Consider the following 20,246-nt stretch of genomic DNA (forward strand, 5'->3'; position numbering starts at 1 on the left):
TGATGAGTCACTATTCTAGTTCCTTAAATCGATTAAATTAATGGATTGAGAAAGAAATAGAGAAGCAATGGAGGAGAAAGTAGCCATAGCAGGTGAAGAAAAATAAAAGGAAAGAACATTGGGGTTAAAAGATGGAAAAAGGGAAAAAAAAACAAGAAAATCTTTGAAAAAAATATTTCAAATTGTTTATCATCAGGAAATAAGCCGAGAGGCATTGCAGAAGCATTTCTATCAGATATCACATAAAAAAATAAGTTATTGTTCTGCAGTGAGTTTAATTTATAATTAATGTGCTAATGCGGCAACTTCATGAGGCTTGGAGAGATTGAGGGCAAGCCATCATTTCTGTGAGGCTAAGAACAGAGGAGCGTAAATCAGTAACTTGTGGTGATTCGCAATTCATGGGTATTGATCTCTTCCTCACCACAGGTTGATGGATATTGTACACATAAAAAATGAACTCTACTAAACTCATCATGATTTTTCCATCAGAATTTGGGCCAATGTATGGTCAGGTTAGAGGACATTATCTGGTATTCAGCAGGATTTTAGCAGCACTATGGTAGAGACCATGGAAGTTGCAGCAGAGGCAATGGTTGTGGTTCGACAATGCTCAGGAGGGAAACTGGAATTTGGCAGAAAGAAATCCACAGCTCCATAAATAAGGATGCAGGTTTTACTCCTGTGTTTGCTTCTCTGAAGTAGTAAATGAACAGAAGGCTGTGTTAATAAAATCTATTTTTATTTTCAGTTGACAAAGGGGTCAGTAATTATTTCACTTCTTCTAAAGAGGGTGAAAATTACAGCAATTTCTACTTTAATCTCGCCACAAAGATTTTGAAGAAAAAAATAGATGCTGTTAGAAGCAAAAGAGAAGAATTGTCACACGAGCAAACCAAATGCTACTAATAAATCTGAGAAATTGTCATTACATATGCTCAGTTTGGCTTCCACTAAGTTACACTGCGAGGTTAAACATCAGCCGGTTTCCTCCAGTTGGCAGACTTCAGCAGGACTGTCCTAATACCCAACAATATGAAACCACCACAAAAGGTGCCACAAGTTCTTCTCAGAAACCATGTCACCGTGCCTTAAGGGCAGGGTTCCCCCAGTCAGAAAGGTGGGCAGGGTTCCCCAGTCAGAAGGGTGTTTCTGCTAGTGGAACCACCACCACCCCACCCACATGTCTTCATTTATGTATTCCCCCTGCTGAGGTTAGGCGAGAAATTGCCTCAAATGGTCATTAATTTACCATTTCAGGGTCTCAATTGGCAAAGTGCAACAGCTGTCAAAGGTTAGTTCCCATGATCCCTGCAGGTTATGACCTGGAAGAGGAACACCAGAGTCCTGCAGTGGTATTGGGGCACTGACAAGTAACAGATACAGCAGAAAAAAGTCACATCTTACAAGTAAATCTCCAGCATCACATTACATTCATATCGCTGGGTCCTTGTGCATATTTAAATAGGATGGTACTAGGTGAAGAGCAACAAGTGAACAAAAGGATTGAACACAAGAAAGGAGGCCCTACTTAGGCCACAGATGTGCTCCCATGTGTCAAACTTGTCCAAGACAGTGTGGGGTCAAGGGCTGAGAATGGAGAAGTCCATTCACTTTATGTGCATCATCATGGCTCAAGGCTTTGAATATGAGCTCCGACATTGAGAGAATGGCCAACCTCATGGAAATCCATGTACAGGAATACTCTTAGTGTTTGCAAAAGCAGTACACTGACATTCACACAATGCAAGTTATATACTGTACCATGGACCAGTCAGTGGTGCTAATGGAACACAGGTGTTTGAGTTGATGGCATTTGTGCCCCAAGTGGTGCTCCCCTCTATCCAGAATGCCAGCCAGAGACTGAAGCACACAGAGGCGGTTGTGAACGCCACCCTCATGGGGCATTACCAGAGACAGAGACTGCCCCTGTACCGACACAAGTGCAGTGATCTTTGGTGATTCCCCCATTGGAACATGATAAGGAATAACTACTATATGCATCTCACCATCAGCATAGAAAAGTGAGCAGGCTGTCGCCACCTCATCCATGGCCACGCAGAAGTGGCCGAGAACAGAGACCACTAGAGTGGCTGGAGCACTGAGTGGGGCACTGGAGTTTGTCTCAACTGTAAATGTGCATTTGAAGACGCTATAAATATTGACACATGACACGGGACATGAGAGCTTCCATTCTTTAACAGTGAGACTGGAAAAGACGAACAGGTGGTAAAAGAAAGGGTAATTGAAGGTGGACAGTAAAAGCTCTGAACAGATCTGCATCACTCATTGGCGACAATATTGAATCTATTCCAGGCTGTGTCTTCAACAGAGGTGCTCTCACAGGCAGCTCGAAGTGAGTTCCAGTTCAAGCCATTCCCCTGGCTTACAAGGGATCTGCTGAAACATGCCTGGATCAGATGATCTCCATCATGAACACCATCCTGATGGGAGTCACATCCTGCATCAAGACCAGCCAACTCGCTGTGTAGCCTGGACACCAGTGTTCTGTATTGTCCTTCTCCTTATCCTCCAATGGGCTATGTTGTTCCAGCGATTTACCCATATCAAAGTCCACATCTCTCTGGAGGGCAAGATTATGGATAATGTGGCAGAGCACCACAATATGCAAGACCATTGCAGGAGTGTGCTGCAGGACAACAGCCAAATGGTCCAGACAGCAGCACTACTCACTGGCCTGTTCATGGTAGTACTTGTAATCAGCTAACTTCAGTTGTAGGACCTATGTGCCCTCGGTCTCAAGGTCATGTCAAGGGCATCCTTTTAGCAGCCATCGCTTCAACGGATAGCCCTCGTCTCTTAAAATCCATCCATGAAGTATACGGGTAGAATCAAGAGCTGTAACAACCTGGTCTCCCGGAGGATGGAGCCATGGAAGCTGCAAGGAAAGTGAGCACACACGAACAGAAAACTTTTTGTGGTCCCGGACCAGTTGAACAATGAGGTAGTGGAAGCCCTTCCTATCAATGAAGGCTGGTCAGTCGAAGGCTTGATGCTCATATGTTGATGCAATTAATGACACCCTGACCCTAGGGGAGTATCATGATGGCTGCAAAACCCAATGACCTTTGCACCTGTGAGGCCTCATCTGTCATGAAATGAATGTACCGTCCAGCTTTAACAAACAGGACTTCAGCGACATACAAGATGCAACCAAGGTATGCAGCTGATCTATAGAACGAGCCAGAGGTGAAGAAGTTGAAGGGCACAATGACATTGATGGCTAATTGCAGGGCATGACAAGAAATGCTGCGATTTCTTCCATCAGGAGGGCAAAACTCTGACCATCTGTCTGGTGCAGTCTCTTTTGGCACTGGTACTCTGACGTGTCCACATCGATCAGGCTTATGGCCTCCATTGCCTTCCTGCCCCTCATAACTCTCCTCTGCCCTCTTCAAGCCTGAGGCTGTACTTCTGCTGCTGAGGAAGTTGATAGTCATTGCCACTAGAACACTAGACTCACCATTTGAGAATCGTGCTACCATTATCAGCATTCGCCTTCTTTGTGCTCAGCTGGACTCCCAATTATGTCCGAAAGCCTTACTCCCTCTCCTTTTGTGTATGTAATGGAACCTACGAGGGAACAAGCGGTCCTAGATCTGGTCCTGTGTAATGAGACAGGATTGATTAATGATCTCATAGTTAGGGATCCTCTCGGGAGGAGCGATCAAAATATGGTGGAATTTAAAATACAGATGGAGGGTGAGAAGGTAAAATCATACACTAGTGTTTTGTTCTTAAACAAAGGAGATTACAATGGGATGAGAGAAGAGCTAGCTAAGGTAAACTGGGAGCAAAGACTTTATGGTGGAACAGTGGAGAACCTTCCAAGCGATTTTTCACAGTGCTCAGCAAAGGTTTATACCAACAAAAAGGAAGGACGGTAGAAAGAGGGAAAATCGACCGTGGATATCTAAGGAAATGAGGGAGAGTATCAAATTGAAGGAAAAAGCATACAAAGTGGCAAAGATTAGTGGGAGACTAGAGGACTAGGAAATCTTTAGGGGGCAACAGAAAGCTACTAAAAAAGCTATAAAGAGTAAGATAGATTATGAGAGTAAACTTGCTCAGAATACAAAAACAGATAGTAAAAGTTTCTGCAAATATATAAAACAAAAAAGAGTGGCTACGGTAATTATTGGTCCTTTAGAGGATGAGAAGGGAGATTTAATAATGGGAGATGAGGAAATGGCTGAGGAACTGAACAGGTTTTTTGGGTCGGTCTTCACAATGGAAGACACAAATAACATGCCAGTGACTGATAGAAATGAGGCCATGACAGGTGAGGACCTTAAGATGATTGCTATCACTAAGGAGGTAGTGATGGACAAGCTAATGGGGCTAAAGGTAGACAAGTCTCCTGGCCCTGATGGACTGCATCCCAGAGTGCTAAAAGAGATGGCTAGGGAAATTGCAAATGCACTAGTGATAATTTACCAAAATTCACTGGACCCTGGGATGGTCCCGGTGGATTGGAAATTGGCAAACGTGACACCACTGTTTAAAAAAGGAGGTAGGCAGAAAGCGGATAATTATAGGCCAGTGAGCTTAACTTCGGTAGTCGGGAAGATGCTGGAATCTATCATCAAGGAAGAAATAGCGAGGCATCTGGATGGAAATTGTCCCATTGGGCAGACGCAGCATGGCTTCATAAAGGGCAGGTCGTGCCTAACTAATTTAATGGAATTTTTTGAGGACATTACCAGTGCGGTAGATAATAGATGTGGTATATCTGGATTTCCAGAAAGCCTTCGACAAGGTGCCACACAAAAGGTTGCTGCATAAGATAAAGATGCATGGCATTAAGGATAAAGTAGTAGCATGAATAGAGGAATGGTTAATTAATAGAAAGCAAAGAGTGGGGATTAATGGGTGTTTCTCTGGTTGGCAATCAGTAGCTCGTGGTGTCCCTCAGGGATCAGTGTTGGGCCCACACTTGTTCACAATTTACATAGATGATTTGGAGTTGGGGACCAAGTGCAATGTGTCCACGTTTACAGACGACACCAAGATGAGTGGTAAAGCAAAAAGTGCAAAGGATGCCGGAAGTCTGCAGAGGGATTTGGATAGGTTAAATGAATGGGCTAGGGTCTGACAGATGGAACACAATGGAATACAATCTTTAACCTGTCCCTATTCCACTCCGAGGTCCCCTCCTGCTTCAAGAAGACCACCATCATACCGGTACTAAAGAAGAACCAGGCAACGTGCCTCAATGACTACCGTCCGGTGGCCCTGACTTCAGTCGTAATGAAGTGCTGAGAGATTGATCATGAAGCGCAACACCTCCATATCCCCAGAACGCCTTGAACCACTGCAATTCGCATACCGTTGCAACAGGTCCACATCAGACGCCATTTTCCTGGCCCTACACTCATCCCTAGAGCATCTCGAAAACAAGGACTCCGACATCAGACTCCTATTTATTGACTACAGCTCTGCCTTCAACACCATAATCCCACCAAACTCATAACAAAGCTCCAAAACCTAGGACTTGGCTCTCCACTTTGCAACTGGATCCTGAATTTTCTGACCAATAGACCACAATCAGTAAGAATGAACAACAACACCTCCTCCACAATAGTCATCAATACTGGGGCCCCGCAAGGCTGCGAACTTAGCCCCCTACTCTACTCCCTGTACACACACGACTGCGTGGTAAAACTTGGTTCCAACTCCATCTACAAGTTTGCTGACGATACGACCATAGTGGGCTGGATCTCGAATAACGATGAGTCAGAATACAGGAGGGAGCTAGAGAACCTAGTGGAGTGGTGTAGCGACAACAATCTCTTCCTCAATGCCAGAAAAACTAAACAGCTGGTCATTGACTTCAGGAAACAAAGTACTATACACACCCTTGTCAGCATCAATGGAGCCGAGGTGGAGATGGTTAGCAGTTTCAAATGCCTAGGGGTGCACATCTCGAAAAATCTGTCCTGGTCCAGCCACATTGGAGCTACCACCAAGAAAGCACAACAGCGCCTATACCTCCTCAGGAAACTATGGAAATTCGGCATGTCCATATTAACACTTACCAACTTTTACAGATGCACCATAGAAAGCATCCTATCAGGCTGCATCACAGCCTGGTATGGCAACTGCTCGGCCCAGGACCGCAAGAAATGAATAAAATGAAATGAAAATCGCTTATTGTCACGAGTAGGCTTCAATGAAGTTACTGTGAAAAGCCCCTAGTCGCCACATTCCGGCGCCTGTCCATAGAGTCGTGAATACCGCCCAGTCCATCACACCTCCCATCCATTGACTCCATCTACACCTCCCGCTGCCTGGGGAAAGCGGGCAGCATAATCAAAGATCCCTCCCACCCGGCTTATTCACTCTTCCAACTTCTTCCATTAGGCAGGAGATAAAGAAGTCTGAGAACACGCACAAACAGACTCAAAAACAGCTTCTTCCCCACTATCACCAGACTCCTAAATGACCCTCTTATGGACTGACCTCATTAACACTACACCCTGTATGCTTCATCCGATGCCAATGCTTATGTAGTTACATTGTATATCTTGTGTTGCCCTATTATGTATTTTCTTTTATTCCCTTTTCTTCCCATGTACTGAATGATCTGTTGAGTTGCTCGCAGAAAAATACTTTTCACTGTACCTCGGTACACGTGACAATAAACAAATCCAATCCAATCCAATGTTGACAAATGTGAGGTTATCCATTTTGGTAGGAATAACAGCAAAAGGGATTATTATTTAAATGATAAAATATTAAAACATGCTGCTGTGCAGAGAGACCTGGGTGTGCTAGTGCATGAGTCACAAAAAGTTGGTTTACAGGTGCAACAGGTGATTAAGAAGGCAAATGGAATTTTATCCTTCATTGCTCGAGGGATGGAGTTTAAGACTAGGGAGGTAATGCTGCAATTGTATAAGGTGTTAGTGAGGCCACACCTGGAGTATTGTGTTCAGTGTTGGTCTCCTTACCCGAAAAAGGACGTACTGGCATTGGGGGGTGTGCAGAGGAGATTCACTAGGTTAATCCCAGAGCTGAAGGGGCTGGATTATGAGGAGATGATGAGTAGTCTGGGTCTGTACTCGTTGGAAATTAGAAGGATGAGGGAGGGGATCTTATAGAAACATATAAAATTATGAAGGGAATAGATAAGATAAATGCGGACAGGTTGTTTCCACTGGCGGGTGAAAGCAGAACAAGGGGGCATAGCCTCAAAATAAGTGGAAGTAGATTTAGGACTGAGTTTAGGAGGAACGTTTTCACCCAAAGGGTTGTGAATCTATGGAATTCCTTGCTCAGTGAAGCAGTTGAGGCTCCTTCATTAAACGTTTTTAAGATAGAGATAGATAGTTTTTTGAAGTATAAAGGGATTAAGGGTTATGGTGTTCGGGCCGGAAAGTGGAGTCCACAAAAGATCAGCCATGATCTCACTGAATGGCGGAGCAGGCTCGAGGAGCCAGATGGCCTACTCCTGCTCCTCGTCCTTATGTTCTTTTCTGCGCCCAATTGCATACAAGTCTCTTTACCTGCAAACTCCAAACACCTGATGACACCCGAATGCCCTTAATGTCATGGTACAGCCGTGGCTGGCACGTCAGAGAGTTGCCAGGTCCTTGCACCTGGTATGTCCGTGACCCAGCATGCAACCCCATGAAATGTCCCAAACACGCCCTCAATGAGCCGACAAAAAGTCTCTCAATTGGCTTCACTGACGTTATTCCAAAATAGGGATTGCCAGGCCCCTTCTTGCACCCATCCCTTTTTTTTTAATTTAGAGTACCCCATTATTTTTTTCCAATTAAGGGGCAATTTAGCATGGCCAATTCACCTAACCTGCACAACTTTGGGTTGTGAGGGTGAAACCTTAGCAGACACGGGGAGAATGTGCAAACTCCACACGGACAGTAACCCAGGGCCGGTTCTTGCAGCTATCCTGAGGGAAATTGCAGGTAGCAGAGATGGTGATGGATAACTGGCTGGAACTACTATGCTGAGCTCCTTCAATCCAGGGCAAAGTTAAAGCAACCAAAGAGATTGTGGGTTGCGCAAACCCGAGCATGGCTCATTACAAATGTAGATTTCAGCTATGGATAGACTGGTTATTTGACACTGTTGTCATCCTAAAGAATTACTCTTAAAGAACTCTCACTAATGTATTACTTCAGATCAGTATCCATGATTACTACTAGTTATTGCCCAGCAACCATTAGTACCGATTATAGTGTTACACAGAACTACAACTTGTTTTAAGTAACATTGTCCATTAATGATTTGTTCTGTCGCCACCGAAGCTGGCCACTTCCCGACATAAAATGGAACATTGAGTTGCATGCAGGGAAAATTGGACAATGACAGAGAAGCAAGCAGGTTGCAGAACCTCTCTGTGGGTTCTGTCTGTGAAGAAACCAGACAGCATAGAAACTAGCAAGCTGCGCATATTAATTGAGCGATTCCTGGTGATTCCCTGGCACAATGGACACAATTAAGAATAACAAAGGCCAAGCTAGACTCCTCAGCACCAGCAGGAGTCCCGGACAATAAGATACAAACAGCCCCAAGAACCGCCCAGTGATCGAGGAACAGCCCCGTTATTGGGGAAATTCAAATCAATCGATTGGGAAGAGACCCAATCGATTGCAAATCGTCCATTTGGGTGGACGATAGAGGGTCCACCCAAATGGGCATGAAACCCAAAACAGTATAAGACAGAGACCCCGACCCCAGCTCTCTCTCTTAGCTGGCCCTCCCAGCAGAACACCTTTGCAGCAGCTCTCCAGGAACTTGGACGCGAGAAGGAGAGGCCTGGCCAATTGCTACACTGACAAGTAAGTGTCATACAACGCACGCTACAAGAGTAGACACTCCTGACCCCTTTAGTCCACGCCAACTGGAAGCCTGCGGATCCAGGACAAAGGAAGAGGCCATTGTTCCCTGATCCGGCAGTTCCCTTATTTTAGATAAGTATTGGCCTAATAGTGGTAGGAACAGTTTAGTCTTAGTTTTATATGCATGTGTAGCAAATAACTGTGTAATAATAAACGTGTCTTGTTTGAACTTACTAACTGGTGTATTGAGTCATTGATCTGAACTTGAACTTGAACCTCGTGGTGGTATCAGCAAGATACCTGGCGACTCTAGAGCTTAGGAATAAAACAGAGCCAATTGAGTGTAAAGCACACTCACCCAGAACGAGGAACAGTTCTCAGCTTGTAAGTAACTTATACATCTATTAAGCACTTATGCATTCAGCCTTAATTTAAAGCTGAGATTTGTGACCAATAGACAGGATTTAGAATAGAACATAGAACAGTACAGCACAGAACAGGCCCTTCGGCCCTCGATGTTGTGCCGAGCAATGATCACCCTACTCAAACCCACGTATCCACCCCATACCCTTAACCCAACAACCCCCCCTTAACCTTATGATTTGTGATCTGGTTTCTTCCAGATTGATTTGACAAGAAAGAGTTAATTCACTCACTCAACAGTGAGAGCAAATTATACGAAAGGTACTAAATTAAATTCACTTAATTCCAAAAATAAAGAAAACTGTGAATTCTGGATATCTGAAATAATAATTTCTGGGTATACTGGAGAGAAACCAGCCACAAACCCGAATGTTGGACTGAATTAAGTTGCGGGCTTCGACTTCCCATTTGGGTTCCGAAGGGTCCTGAGCCTGGACACAAGATCAGCAGAGAAATACTCCCAGATGCAGCTCCCTATTTGGCCAACTCCATGCTCGCCATCCAATTAGGCACAGTGGGCAGGCTCTCAAATGTTGCCAGCCCCTAATTGCAGTCTTCTCACCTCTGAGGAGCGTGAAGCTGATCCGCTTCACAGGCCTCCTTTGATTATTCTAACCTTGGTCCTTCCTATCTATTTGCCTCTAAGCACATTAGCAGAGAGCCAGGAACTTCCGGTGGCGGACATGAGCGGAGCGGTTGCATGAAAGGTGGCTCTCTCCTAGAAACTTCTGTTTAGACCTTTTAAACCCGTCAAATGGGCATCAAAAGTACAAAATGTTCCCCAGCTGGACCACTATTCGCTACTTGACTGACAAGCCTGCAAACCAGGTCACAAAACCAGTAAAAGAAGGCAGTGGGAATCCTCAATCACAAAACAGGGAGATCTGCGGGGTGGCCCAGACAGAACATGGTGGACCCAACGGATCGCCAACGCCAACCCAGCCAACGATGGAGAAGCTGACGGAGTTCATCACAATGCAACTCCAGAAACAGAGAGAAGCGATGAAAGAAGATCTCATGCTGCCAATGATGCAGAATTGGCCCCCATAAAGGAGGCAATGGACAAAATGTAGCAGAGACTGGGGTCCCAGAAGTCAACTATGCAGGACCTGAAAAAGGCAACCACGGACCAGGGGTAGCAGATCGCCTCGCTCGAAGCCAATGTGGCAAGCTTGGTGAGGATCCAGAAGGCATTTAAGGGGAAGGCAGACGACCAGGAAATCAGGTCCCACTGGCAGAACCTATAGATTGTCGGTCTACCGGATGGTAGGATCCCAACCCAATTTGTGGCGCGATGCTCAGAAAGCTGGTCAGGAAGGAGGGCTTCACCAAGCCCCAGACTGGGCCCACAGGCCACTCCAACAAGTCGGGAGAACCACCATGGGTAATGATAGTAAGGCTCCACAAATTCCAGGACAAAGAACAGATCTAGAGGTAGGCGAAGAGCTCAAGGTTGTATAAGTGGGAAGTACACACCATTCGTTTCTACCAGAACATTGGAGCGGACGTGGCTAAGCACCAGGCAGAATTTAAAAGGGCAAAAACCACACTGTTTAAAAGAAAGGTGCTGTTCAGCATGTTGTATGCGGCTAGATTATGGGTCACATACAAGGGAAAAAAACACTATTTCAACACAATGGAGGGGACAAATTAGTTTGCCCAAAAGAAGAACGAGCTCGGGAAGAAGCAGCGAGGTACAATGATCTTAATGCAGACTTCCATATCGAAGGGGTGAAAAGGTTAACTGTACTTGGGGACTGGCGAGGGGGTGAAGTCAGATGGATTGATGTAAAGAATCCATTTCCGGGGTGCGGAGAGCCACTAGCGAGCAAGCTAACCGGAGTCTTCACCCATCTTAAGAGCCTGATGGTCGACATAGTCGTTTTATAGCAGACACATGTAAGAGAAGGACCAACTGAGGGTGAGGAAAAGCTTGGTTGGACAGGCACACCAGACGTGCTTCGACAAGGGGGATGACTATAATAGCAGTTACAGCAATGAACATCATGGTGAGGGGGGACCTCACCTGTGTGCCAGGCCCAAAACCAGGCATATCCAACCCAAGGACGGAAGCCAAATCAGGAATGAAAAGAGTGAACCACCTTCATGGAGCAGATGGAGGAATGGACCCATGGAAGTTTAACCACCTGAGGGAGAAGGCGAACGTCTTCTCCCATGTACACAAAGCCTATTCCCACATAGACCTCTTCGTAGCGAGGTTGGTGCTTCCAGGGCTGGTAGGGTCGGAATACTCTGCAATAGTAATCTCACACCACACTTCACACTACACGAGCGCAAGGTTGGAGATGCCCAGTGGCCCCCCATGGAGACTGGATACAACCCTCCTTGTCGACAGGGAATTCTGCAAAAGAATGTTGCAAGCCATCAACAAATATGTAACCTGAAACCAAAATGAAGATCTCACCTTCCACATTCTGGGAGGCATGAAGGCAGTGATCAGGGGGGAAATAGGAGCATATAGGGTGCTTCGAGACAGGAAGGAAAGGGCAGCTATGCAGTGGCTGATCGACTCCATATTGGAAGTGGATCGGCGATATTCCACAGCACCGACCGTGGAACTACTGGCGGAGAGCAAAAAACTACAAATGGAACTTGACCTGCTCTCCACTGGGGAAGCAGTAAACCAGCTCCGCCAGACACAGGGTCACTTTATGAGCACAGAGACAAGGCCAACCGCCTAATGACATATCAGCTGAGGAAGCAGGCTGCCACAAGGCAGCTAGCACAGATAAAGAATGAGAATGGTAGGGTGGTCACACCTCCAGGTCAGTCCAACAGAGCCTTCACAAACTTTGACCAGGCACTGTACACCTCAAGAGTCCACGGAGGGTGACTTGAAAATGAAACAATTCCTCGACGAAGTGGACATACCAGTCGTGGGGAGGAAAGGAGACAGGAACTGGAAGCACCACTAGGACTGGAAGAGATCATGGAATGCATTGATTCTGTGCAGTCAGGGAAGGCACCGGGACCAGATGGGTTCCTGGTAGACTTCTAGAAGATGTTTGCAGCAGCACATCTGGGGATGCTGCCATTTAAACTGGCCCAAACCAGGTTCAGGTACATAGTGATATAGATAACTCATGACTGAATGCGGCACTGTAAATGGAATCTGTCCAGCCTGGTGGGGAAGGTGAACAGGGATCTCGAGAGATGGGGCTCATTCCCACTCTCTTTCGCGGGAAGAGTGCAGACGGTAAAAACAAACGTGCTGTCAAGATTCCTCTTACTCATCCCCAATTCCTTCTTCACCAGGGTGGATAAACTGATCATGGCCTTCGTCTGGGCAGGAAAGAACCCGAGGATAGCGAGAACCGTCCTGCAAAGAGGGCGGCACATGGGGGCCATGGCTCTGCTGAACCTCCTATTCTATCACTGGGCTGCAAGCACAGAGAGGGTTCAGAGGTGGTTGCGAGAGCCCGAGGTGGAATGGGTGCAGATGGAGGAAGTCTCCAGTACTGGGATGTCCCACTGGGTCCTGCCCACCGCCTCACTCACATTCCCCCCAGCCAGACGCTCGAGGAGCCCGGTGGCAGTAGCCACATTACGGACCTGGAACCATCTCAGAACCACTTCAAACCGAGTGGCATGTCTGTTGCAGCCCCCATCTGCAGGAACCACAAATTTATCCCAGCGAAAGTAGACGGCAACTTCAAAACGTAGAGAGAGGATGGAGGGATGTTGACAGTAAGAGACATGTACATGGATGGCAGGGTAGCGACCCTGGCGGAGCTAACAGAGAAGCTCCAAGTCCCGACAGGAAACAAGCTCCAGTACGAGACTTCCTCCGCAAGGAGACCACGACATTTCCCTGGATACACCCGACTGGACAAACTACTAGCATCCTGGAATTGCTAGGGGACAATAAATGTGATGACATATACAGACGATTGTTAGAAGAGGTAAGAGCCCCACAGGACGTGACACGGGAAAGATGGGAGGAGAAACTGAGCATGGAAATAGTGGGAGGACTCTGAATCGAAGCTCTGCACAGGGTAAACACCATCTCCTCATGCACATGGCTAAGTCTAACACAGCTAAAGGCAGTGCACAGGGTGCACCTGACCAGGACATGGATGAGCAGGTTCTTCACAGAGGTGGAGGTAAAATTTGCACAACGCACCGAAGGGTGTGGGTGCCCATGATGTACGGAAACACAACAATGCTGCCATACAAGGGCCTAACCACCATGCCAGAGCTCATCGCCTGTTCGCCTGGGGTGGGGTACTCATTGGGTATCCACCACCTTAGGCCACAAAGGGGCAACTCTGACCATATCTACACTACGCTGGTCACTACAATGTAAATAGACCACTTATCTCTTTTGTCAATTTTTTTCTTTTGCTCCCTGTTCTTGTTTGACAACACCAATGTAAATTTCGACCACATATATAATAGTAAATTATTTATTACTCGCAGTTATGATTAATGCAACTGTACAACTGAATCCTATGATAACAAACTCCAATAAAAACATTTTTTAAAAAGAGCCAGGAAAATCAGTTTTTAACATTGCTTCTCTCTTCTCAAGTGCTGACAGATCTGCTGAGTATTTCCAGCATTATTTTGTTTTTGTTTTACTTCAATCTAATCTGGTTAGTGCAAGATGATCTGGTAAACTAAATCATGCATCAGTCATTCCTAAAGTTACACTGGGAGCTAACAGCCCAGATGGTCCCTTAGTAAGCTTTCCTCTGGTTTCTTAGTAGAAATTTGTCAAGATACCAAACTCCAGCTGTCTTAAAACCAGCCCCCATGGCCTTACTCATTTGCAAATGACAATCTACGTCATCATTGGGAGTAGCTTTTTCCAACACTGCACTTTTCAGATTGAATTTAACCAGCAATAAATGGAAATTAAGGTTAGCCTCCAAAAAGAGCCAATGGAAACTTGCTGAAACTTACTGGATTGATGGTTTTTGGATTTAACCGGTCACTGGGCCTTGGATATGGCTTAACAGTGGCAGTGGTGAGATTACTTGTTGCTGACTCTGATGTCTTCTTTCTTTGTGCTTCAATTTTAGACTTCTCACGAGATGACGACAACGACATTCTTTTCACATAACTTCCAACTGCATGAAGAAGAAAAAATGCCTATTTATTCCAATGAAAAGCAATCTCTTCCTATTACTTGATGTCCTTTGTACCTGTGGCAGATGAATTGATTGCTCCCCATTACTCAGGCAACGCAGAGCCAAAAGGGATCTAAACTTTTCCAAGTGACCTTTAAGATAACTTTGTGATTTACTGATTTCAAGAAGCATTCTGTAACAGTACAGCAATAATCACTCTTCCTGTGAAAGATCTATTCAAATGCTTGGGGAGTCATCAATTTCAAATTGCTCCAAGAGTAGGAGGGCATAGAACAGGGAAATGTATTCACAAGTTGGGAGTGTCAAGTCCCTGCAACATCATACCTGCGTCATTTCTACAGGATATACAAGTGGAACAATGCCTTCACTTTCTGCGCCGAGGGCAGTTACCACAAAGGGGGCAAATGGCCTCTGCGCACAAAGTGGGTAAATGGCCTCTGGTTATGGCCTCGAGTCTCCCCAGATTTCTTCTCTTTGGAATCATATTTCAGCTTGAAAGGCATCCACCAAAGCATCATTAAATCTGGGAGCCCCCCTTCCCCTGCTGCTTACAAGCTCCCAAAGATACATGTTCCTGCCTCATTGGTGAAAGGTTTTTCTGCTCCCTGTTGAAAAGTGCATGTTCCTTAAATGATCTGTAGCATTTTAAACATTATTGAATTCTGCTCTTTCCAATGGTGGTAAACCAATAAGGATTGCTATCCCAAATACACAATCAGGAAACCTTCTAAGGAAATTTGAACAGGTGAGCAGCATCATGACGTGGGAATGGAAATCCTGCACTGCTGGCCACTAACCTGCCAATCAGAGTAAAATCTACTTGTCCTAAAAATGCTGCTCAAATTACTGTTGTATGTTCCTTACTTCATTACTGCTAACTCCATCACTAATTCAGGAGCAGCGCAGTCTCCACCTTACTTTCATCTATTCTGTAGAGGCAGTAGAACTGAAACGATAAAGTAAATGTGACCGTGGCACTGCTGGGCACAAACAGATTAGAATAGTTAGGTGCTTGACACAATGGGCTGAAGGACCTCTTTCCGTGCTGCAAAACTCTATGGCTCTATGAGACAACAAATTCAGCTTTTGTCTACAAATCAGTGACCAAAGGATCTTCCACATGCACACAGAAAGGTCCAGCAGCTGGAAAACAAAATGCAAGTTACAACTTGAAAAAAACTGTAGATACACATTTGTCCATCTATTGCTGACAATGCCATGCAACCTAAATAATGCCAACTGCAGTTGTTCTAGCACAATTAACAGAGCCACTTCCACTCCAAATGATACAGCTTAATATATTTAACCTGGTGCTGTAAGACATCTTACTGTGCTTAATTTATTGTCCTGAAAAGAATAATAGAACATTGACCAACTTCTCAAATTAAATCATCTCCCAAAAGTTGAAAGCTTGTTCAAAGTTGACATGAAAGAATCAAGCAAGAGTGACCAGTCAATAAATTTGAATATGTTCAAGACTGAGATCGATAACATATTAAAAACATCAAGTTATCTGGAGATACTGCAGGAAAATGGTATTGGAGGTAAAAGATCAGCCACGATCTCACTGAACGGTGGTGCAAGCTCGAAGGGCTGAATGGCTTACTCCTGCTATTTCTTATGTCCTTTTTTTTCCTGATGTAGCTACTTCGGTAAGGAAAGAAAATTGAATATCCATGATCGCTACTTGATCTCTAGGGAAATCAGGCCCACGCTGCTATCAGACATTTCCATTAAGAACAAACTGCTACCAAGGCCACGTATTGATTAAGAAGACTAACTCCTTTGATATGTGAGCATCTTTAGAAAGCAATAAAAATCATAAATACCCTTTTGGGAATAAATGCACCACTGTCCCTTAAGTCAGTGCCAAATAATTCACTCATAATTTCAAAAGGCATAATTCTTTAAAAGACAAGATGGAGAATAAAAAAACATAATATGCTCCCTACAGATGCCTAGTATAACAGAGTTGTGCTAGGGTTTCCCATTCATTGTTTGGCCTTCCTCAATGATTTCTACGAATAAAAACCTTGTCACAAAAGACTGAAGGATTACATTTTGAGGTTTGATGCCATCACATGGACAAACAATGTACTACTCCTTAAAAAACTCCCGATAACAACCGCATGGATTTATATAGTGCTTTCAAAGTAGAAAAATGTGCTTCAAAGGAATATATTTAAGATTAATATTATTATTGGGTGCAGATGGTCAAAGACCTATGTTTTAAGGAAGGTGCTAAAGTCTGTAGAAACAGGGGTGTTTAGGGCCAAGACAACTTGAAGGGAAGGCTGCTCAATATTGAGGTGATGAAATGGGGAGTTCACAAGGATCTGGGATTGTAGGGCTGGAAGAGGTTACAGAGTTAGAGAGGAAAGGCCAAGGAGATATCTGAACACGAGGATGATTATTATTAAATTATTGCATTCGTGGACCAATGTAGATCATGAGCACAGGTCAACAGAATTTGGTGCAAATGATATAAATAGAAACAGGAAAGGCAAGCCCTACTCAACTAGCCAACAGAGAAGAGGCGTTTGAGGTGTATGGTGCAGTCAGTCAGTCATGTCAATGTTGCAGAGAAGTTGAGAACGGTGAAAGATAGTGAACCACAGTCAGTCACACTGGATGTAATTTGTAACTTTTAGTGTCATTTCAATTATGTGCTGGGGCAGGGACAGTAATCCGATTGTAAAAATTCAAATATGTAATTGCAGGAAAATGGGCAGGGATTTGGGAAAGCAAATAGAGGTTAGATGTAGGACAGTATTTGTAAAGAAAGATCAAGGGTGGGTTATTCGAGGAAGAAGGGAGTGATTCGGGCACATTTGAAAGAGTGGGGGGGAATTTCTGAGTCAAGGGAACAGTGTATACCATCAAATAGAATGGGAGAAAGGACATTTTGTGGTCATGCTTTCGTGGGAATAGGATCAATAAAACAGAAAAAGGGTCTCATACACAAGTCAAGCTCAGAGAGAGCATGAAGGAAAATAAGAGAGAAACTAGAGGAAGTTGTAGTGTTGGCGCAGAGTGGAACTGGCTTGGAGGGATGCGAGGCAATTAAACAGATGGGTCTCAATCTTCTGGTGATATACCTGTGCACAGTTCTGTATATAGTTTGTGATGTGACCTCCAACCGATAGATTTCTATCATGTGACTCGAGACACCCACCAGTTTGTAGTAAGACATACAAGAGAAAATGGCACTCCTTAAGAGTAGCTCCAGGTGAACTCACTGAATTAATTTAGTAGCCACCGTCTGCATTTTAGTTTGTTAGTTATATTTTGACGTGTTTGTAAATAAATCATTATTCTACTTAAACAACTAGTTGGTCTGTGTACATCATTACCATGGTCATAACACAGAACACAACATGGTACCAGGTGTGGAGAACAATTAAAAATAACGACAGTGAAGACAGGGCAAATTAGGCTGAAGAAAGAAAAGAAAAAAATGCTTCCGCCGACCTGGTGAACTACGGCCATCTGGAACTCAATGCAATAAAAGATGGTGAACTTAAGAGATGGAAGGTCTGAAGGCACCAGACCAGCTTAAAGGCCACATGTTTGTTAATAAATCATCTTTCTAGTGAAACATCATTACCATGGTCATAACACAGACCAAGACAAACCTTAATGACAAATAATTCATCAGCTCTATGGATTCTTTGAAGGTGAAAATGAAAAGGGCAGAGGAGTTTAAGGAGGCAGTCAATAGTGGAGAACAGAAACTGGATTGCCATTGCATTTCATATTGATCCTGGAAATAGCGAACAATTTTGGAAGAGGAGAGTAGGACATGATGCATCCAGCCAGATCTGCCAAAGAACTAGAACATTTGTGGGTCAAGTTATATTCAAGTCTGTTCATTTTGGGATTAATGAAGCAAGGATTGGATCCACACAATGGGGGGGAAGGATAGGAGACAGCACTTCCTTAATACTCTCCAGCAACACCATTTCAATCAAAAGTCCACATTTAATAGCTTTGCTTTCAAAATAAATGAAATTATCGAAAGGTAGGTTTCTTTGGCCATCTTTTCAATGACTGAGATACTCTTTACTGATAAGAGTGGTTGAAACTTTAAACACCAAAATGGAGGCAGAGGAAAGGATAGGATCTTGTACAGAAATTACTCAATTAGACATTTCGCAATCAGCAACTCTTGTTCTCACACCCCCTCCCCCTCCCCCTCCCCCTCCTTGAAAATCTCTCCCCAGACCACTTGTTTGCATTTCTATCGTTATTACTGAAACCCTCCCACCTTCCCCTGCCTCTCTCCCACCCCGCCATTGTCAGCCAGTCTCTCTATCGCTCTCTCCGTTTAACATCTGTATTTTTACTTTCCTCCCCCCATTATTACCTTCTCTCTTTCTGGCGTTGAAACTTTTTCTTTATTATTACCTTCTCTCTCTCTCCGCCGTTGCCAGGCAGCCACTGTCTCCCCTCCTCTCTCTCTCTCTCTCTCTACGGAAGCCGCCGTTTGTATCCGAAACGCGAGTGTTGGAAATTTCAACGTGTGTCCGGCGACTTCTCTCACTCGGGGCTCCGTGTTTGCAACTTTATTGGCTTCGTTCACGCATCAGAAAATAATTAATCCCCCCCATGCGTCTGCGAAGATGTATTTTTGCTGGATTATGTTTAGAGCGTTTTGTAAATATCTCCTTCCTGTGGAAAATTTGGCCCCAGTCTCTCCCCCTGCCCCCCACTTTAGCCAATGTGGTAGCTTTCCTCCCACGGACACAGCGTTGAGTGTGGGTTCCATGTGAGAGTGCCAGGCCTCCACCTCATTTCCACCAACAATTTGTGCTGAGACAGTGCCTTTAATATAACAAAATGTCCCAAAGCACTTTACAGAAGCACTGATCCTGGTCCTTCACTTTGAGGATGGCTTCTACTCACAAGTCACAAGTTTCTGACATGAGTCTTGTGACTGAACAGGCCGATTCTTGACCGCAGTTCTTTAGGCACATGTGGCAGGACATCCCACGAATTAGTGGGATCCAAAGTTAGGATTTGCTACCTTTTTTTCGTTCTCTGCCAGGGAATTGAAATTGCTGCTCATAAGGAGGTAGCAATGAGTTCCTTGAGTCCTTTAGAGGATGAGAACACAGGGAAGTTGCAGGCTTATCTGAGAGAGAAGCAAGCCAGGGACAATAGCAAGAGAGCAACAAGGTCGACGATTGCTGGAGGGTTGGGGCAGGAATTTGGGAGAGTGGAGTCCCTGTGTGGGGAGAAATGAAAAGAAACATGATAAAATGAGAGGTTAAAAAAAGTGGATAAAAAGAGTAATAAAATATTAAAATACTTCAAATGAAGTGGTAAACTTCTCATTATTGGAAGATGTCCAGGCAGTAAGTGACTTAATCATTTTCTATAGGTCCTCTCATAACAACGGTCCATTGAGAGATTGTTATGGGCATCTACAGAACTATCCCGTTCCCCCTTGATTTAAATATTAGCTCACTGGGCTAAAATCGCTGGCTTTTAAAGCAGACCAAGCAGGCCAGCAGCACGGTTCGATTCCCGTACCAGCCTCCCTGGACAGGCGCCAGAATGTGGCGACTAGGGGCCTTTTACAGTAACTTCATTGAAGCCTACTCGTGACAATAAGCGATTTTCATTTCAGTTCATTTATTCTTCACTGCCTATTGAAGAACAATAGACATTCTTGGGGGGGGGGGGGGGGGGGGGCTACTTCAGTTGTGCCACCACTTGTCATCTTCTAGGCACATGGGATGTTGCGCGTTTGATGTACATGTTCCTCAAAGCATACTGGACTAAATTTTGTGGCTTGTCTCCACATGGGTCAATTGGCTGCATTGTTTTCTAAAGAAAAGTGGTCTGCAAGCAGGTTATTTTTTAGAGTGTTCTTCAA

The 20,246-nt window shown here is 44.7% G+C and overlaps 1 protein-coding gene across 3 annotated transcripts in view; it reads right to left on the reverse strand.

Annotated features, from left to right (window-relative positions):
* The window catches only part of LOC119963029 (PACRG-like protein), a 53,945-nt gene extending 35,018 nt beyond the window's left edge, over nt 1–18,927 (reverse strand). The window contains exons 1-2 of one of the 3 annotated variants that reach the window (XM_038791496.1): nt 18,773–18,927; nt 14,178–14,344 (exon numbers count right to left, since the gene is read on the reverse strand). In XM_038791496.1, the coding sequence (XP_038647424.1) occupies nt 14,178–14,324 (147 nt within the window). In that variant the 5' untranslated portion in view covers nt 14,325–14,344; nt 18,773–18,927. Of the gene's footprint in view, nt 1–14,177; nt 14,345–18,731 lie in introns of all 3 variants that reach the window. The other 2 variants (XM_038791497.1, XM_038791495.1) reach the window with 2 other exon arrangements.
* Nucleotides 18,928–20,246: the final 1,319 nt, after the last annotated feature.

Source organism: Scyliorhinus canicula, chromosome 3 (genome assembly GCF_902713615.1).
Source record: "Scyliorhinus canicula chromosome 3, sScyCan1.1, whole genome shotgun sequence".
Taxonomy (NCBI): Eukaryota; Metazoa; Chordata; class Chondrichthyes; order Carcharhiniformes; family Scyliorhinidae; genus Scyliorhinus; species Scyliorhinus canicula.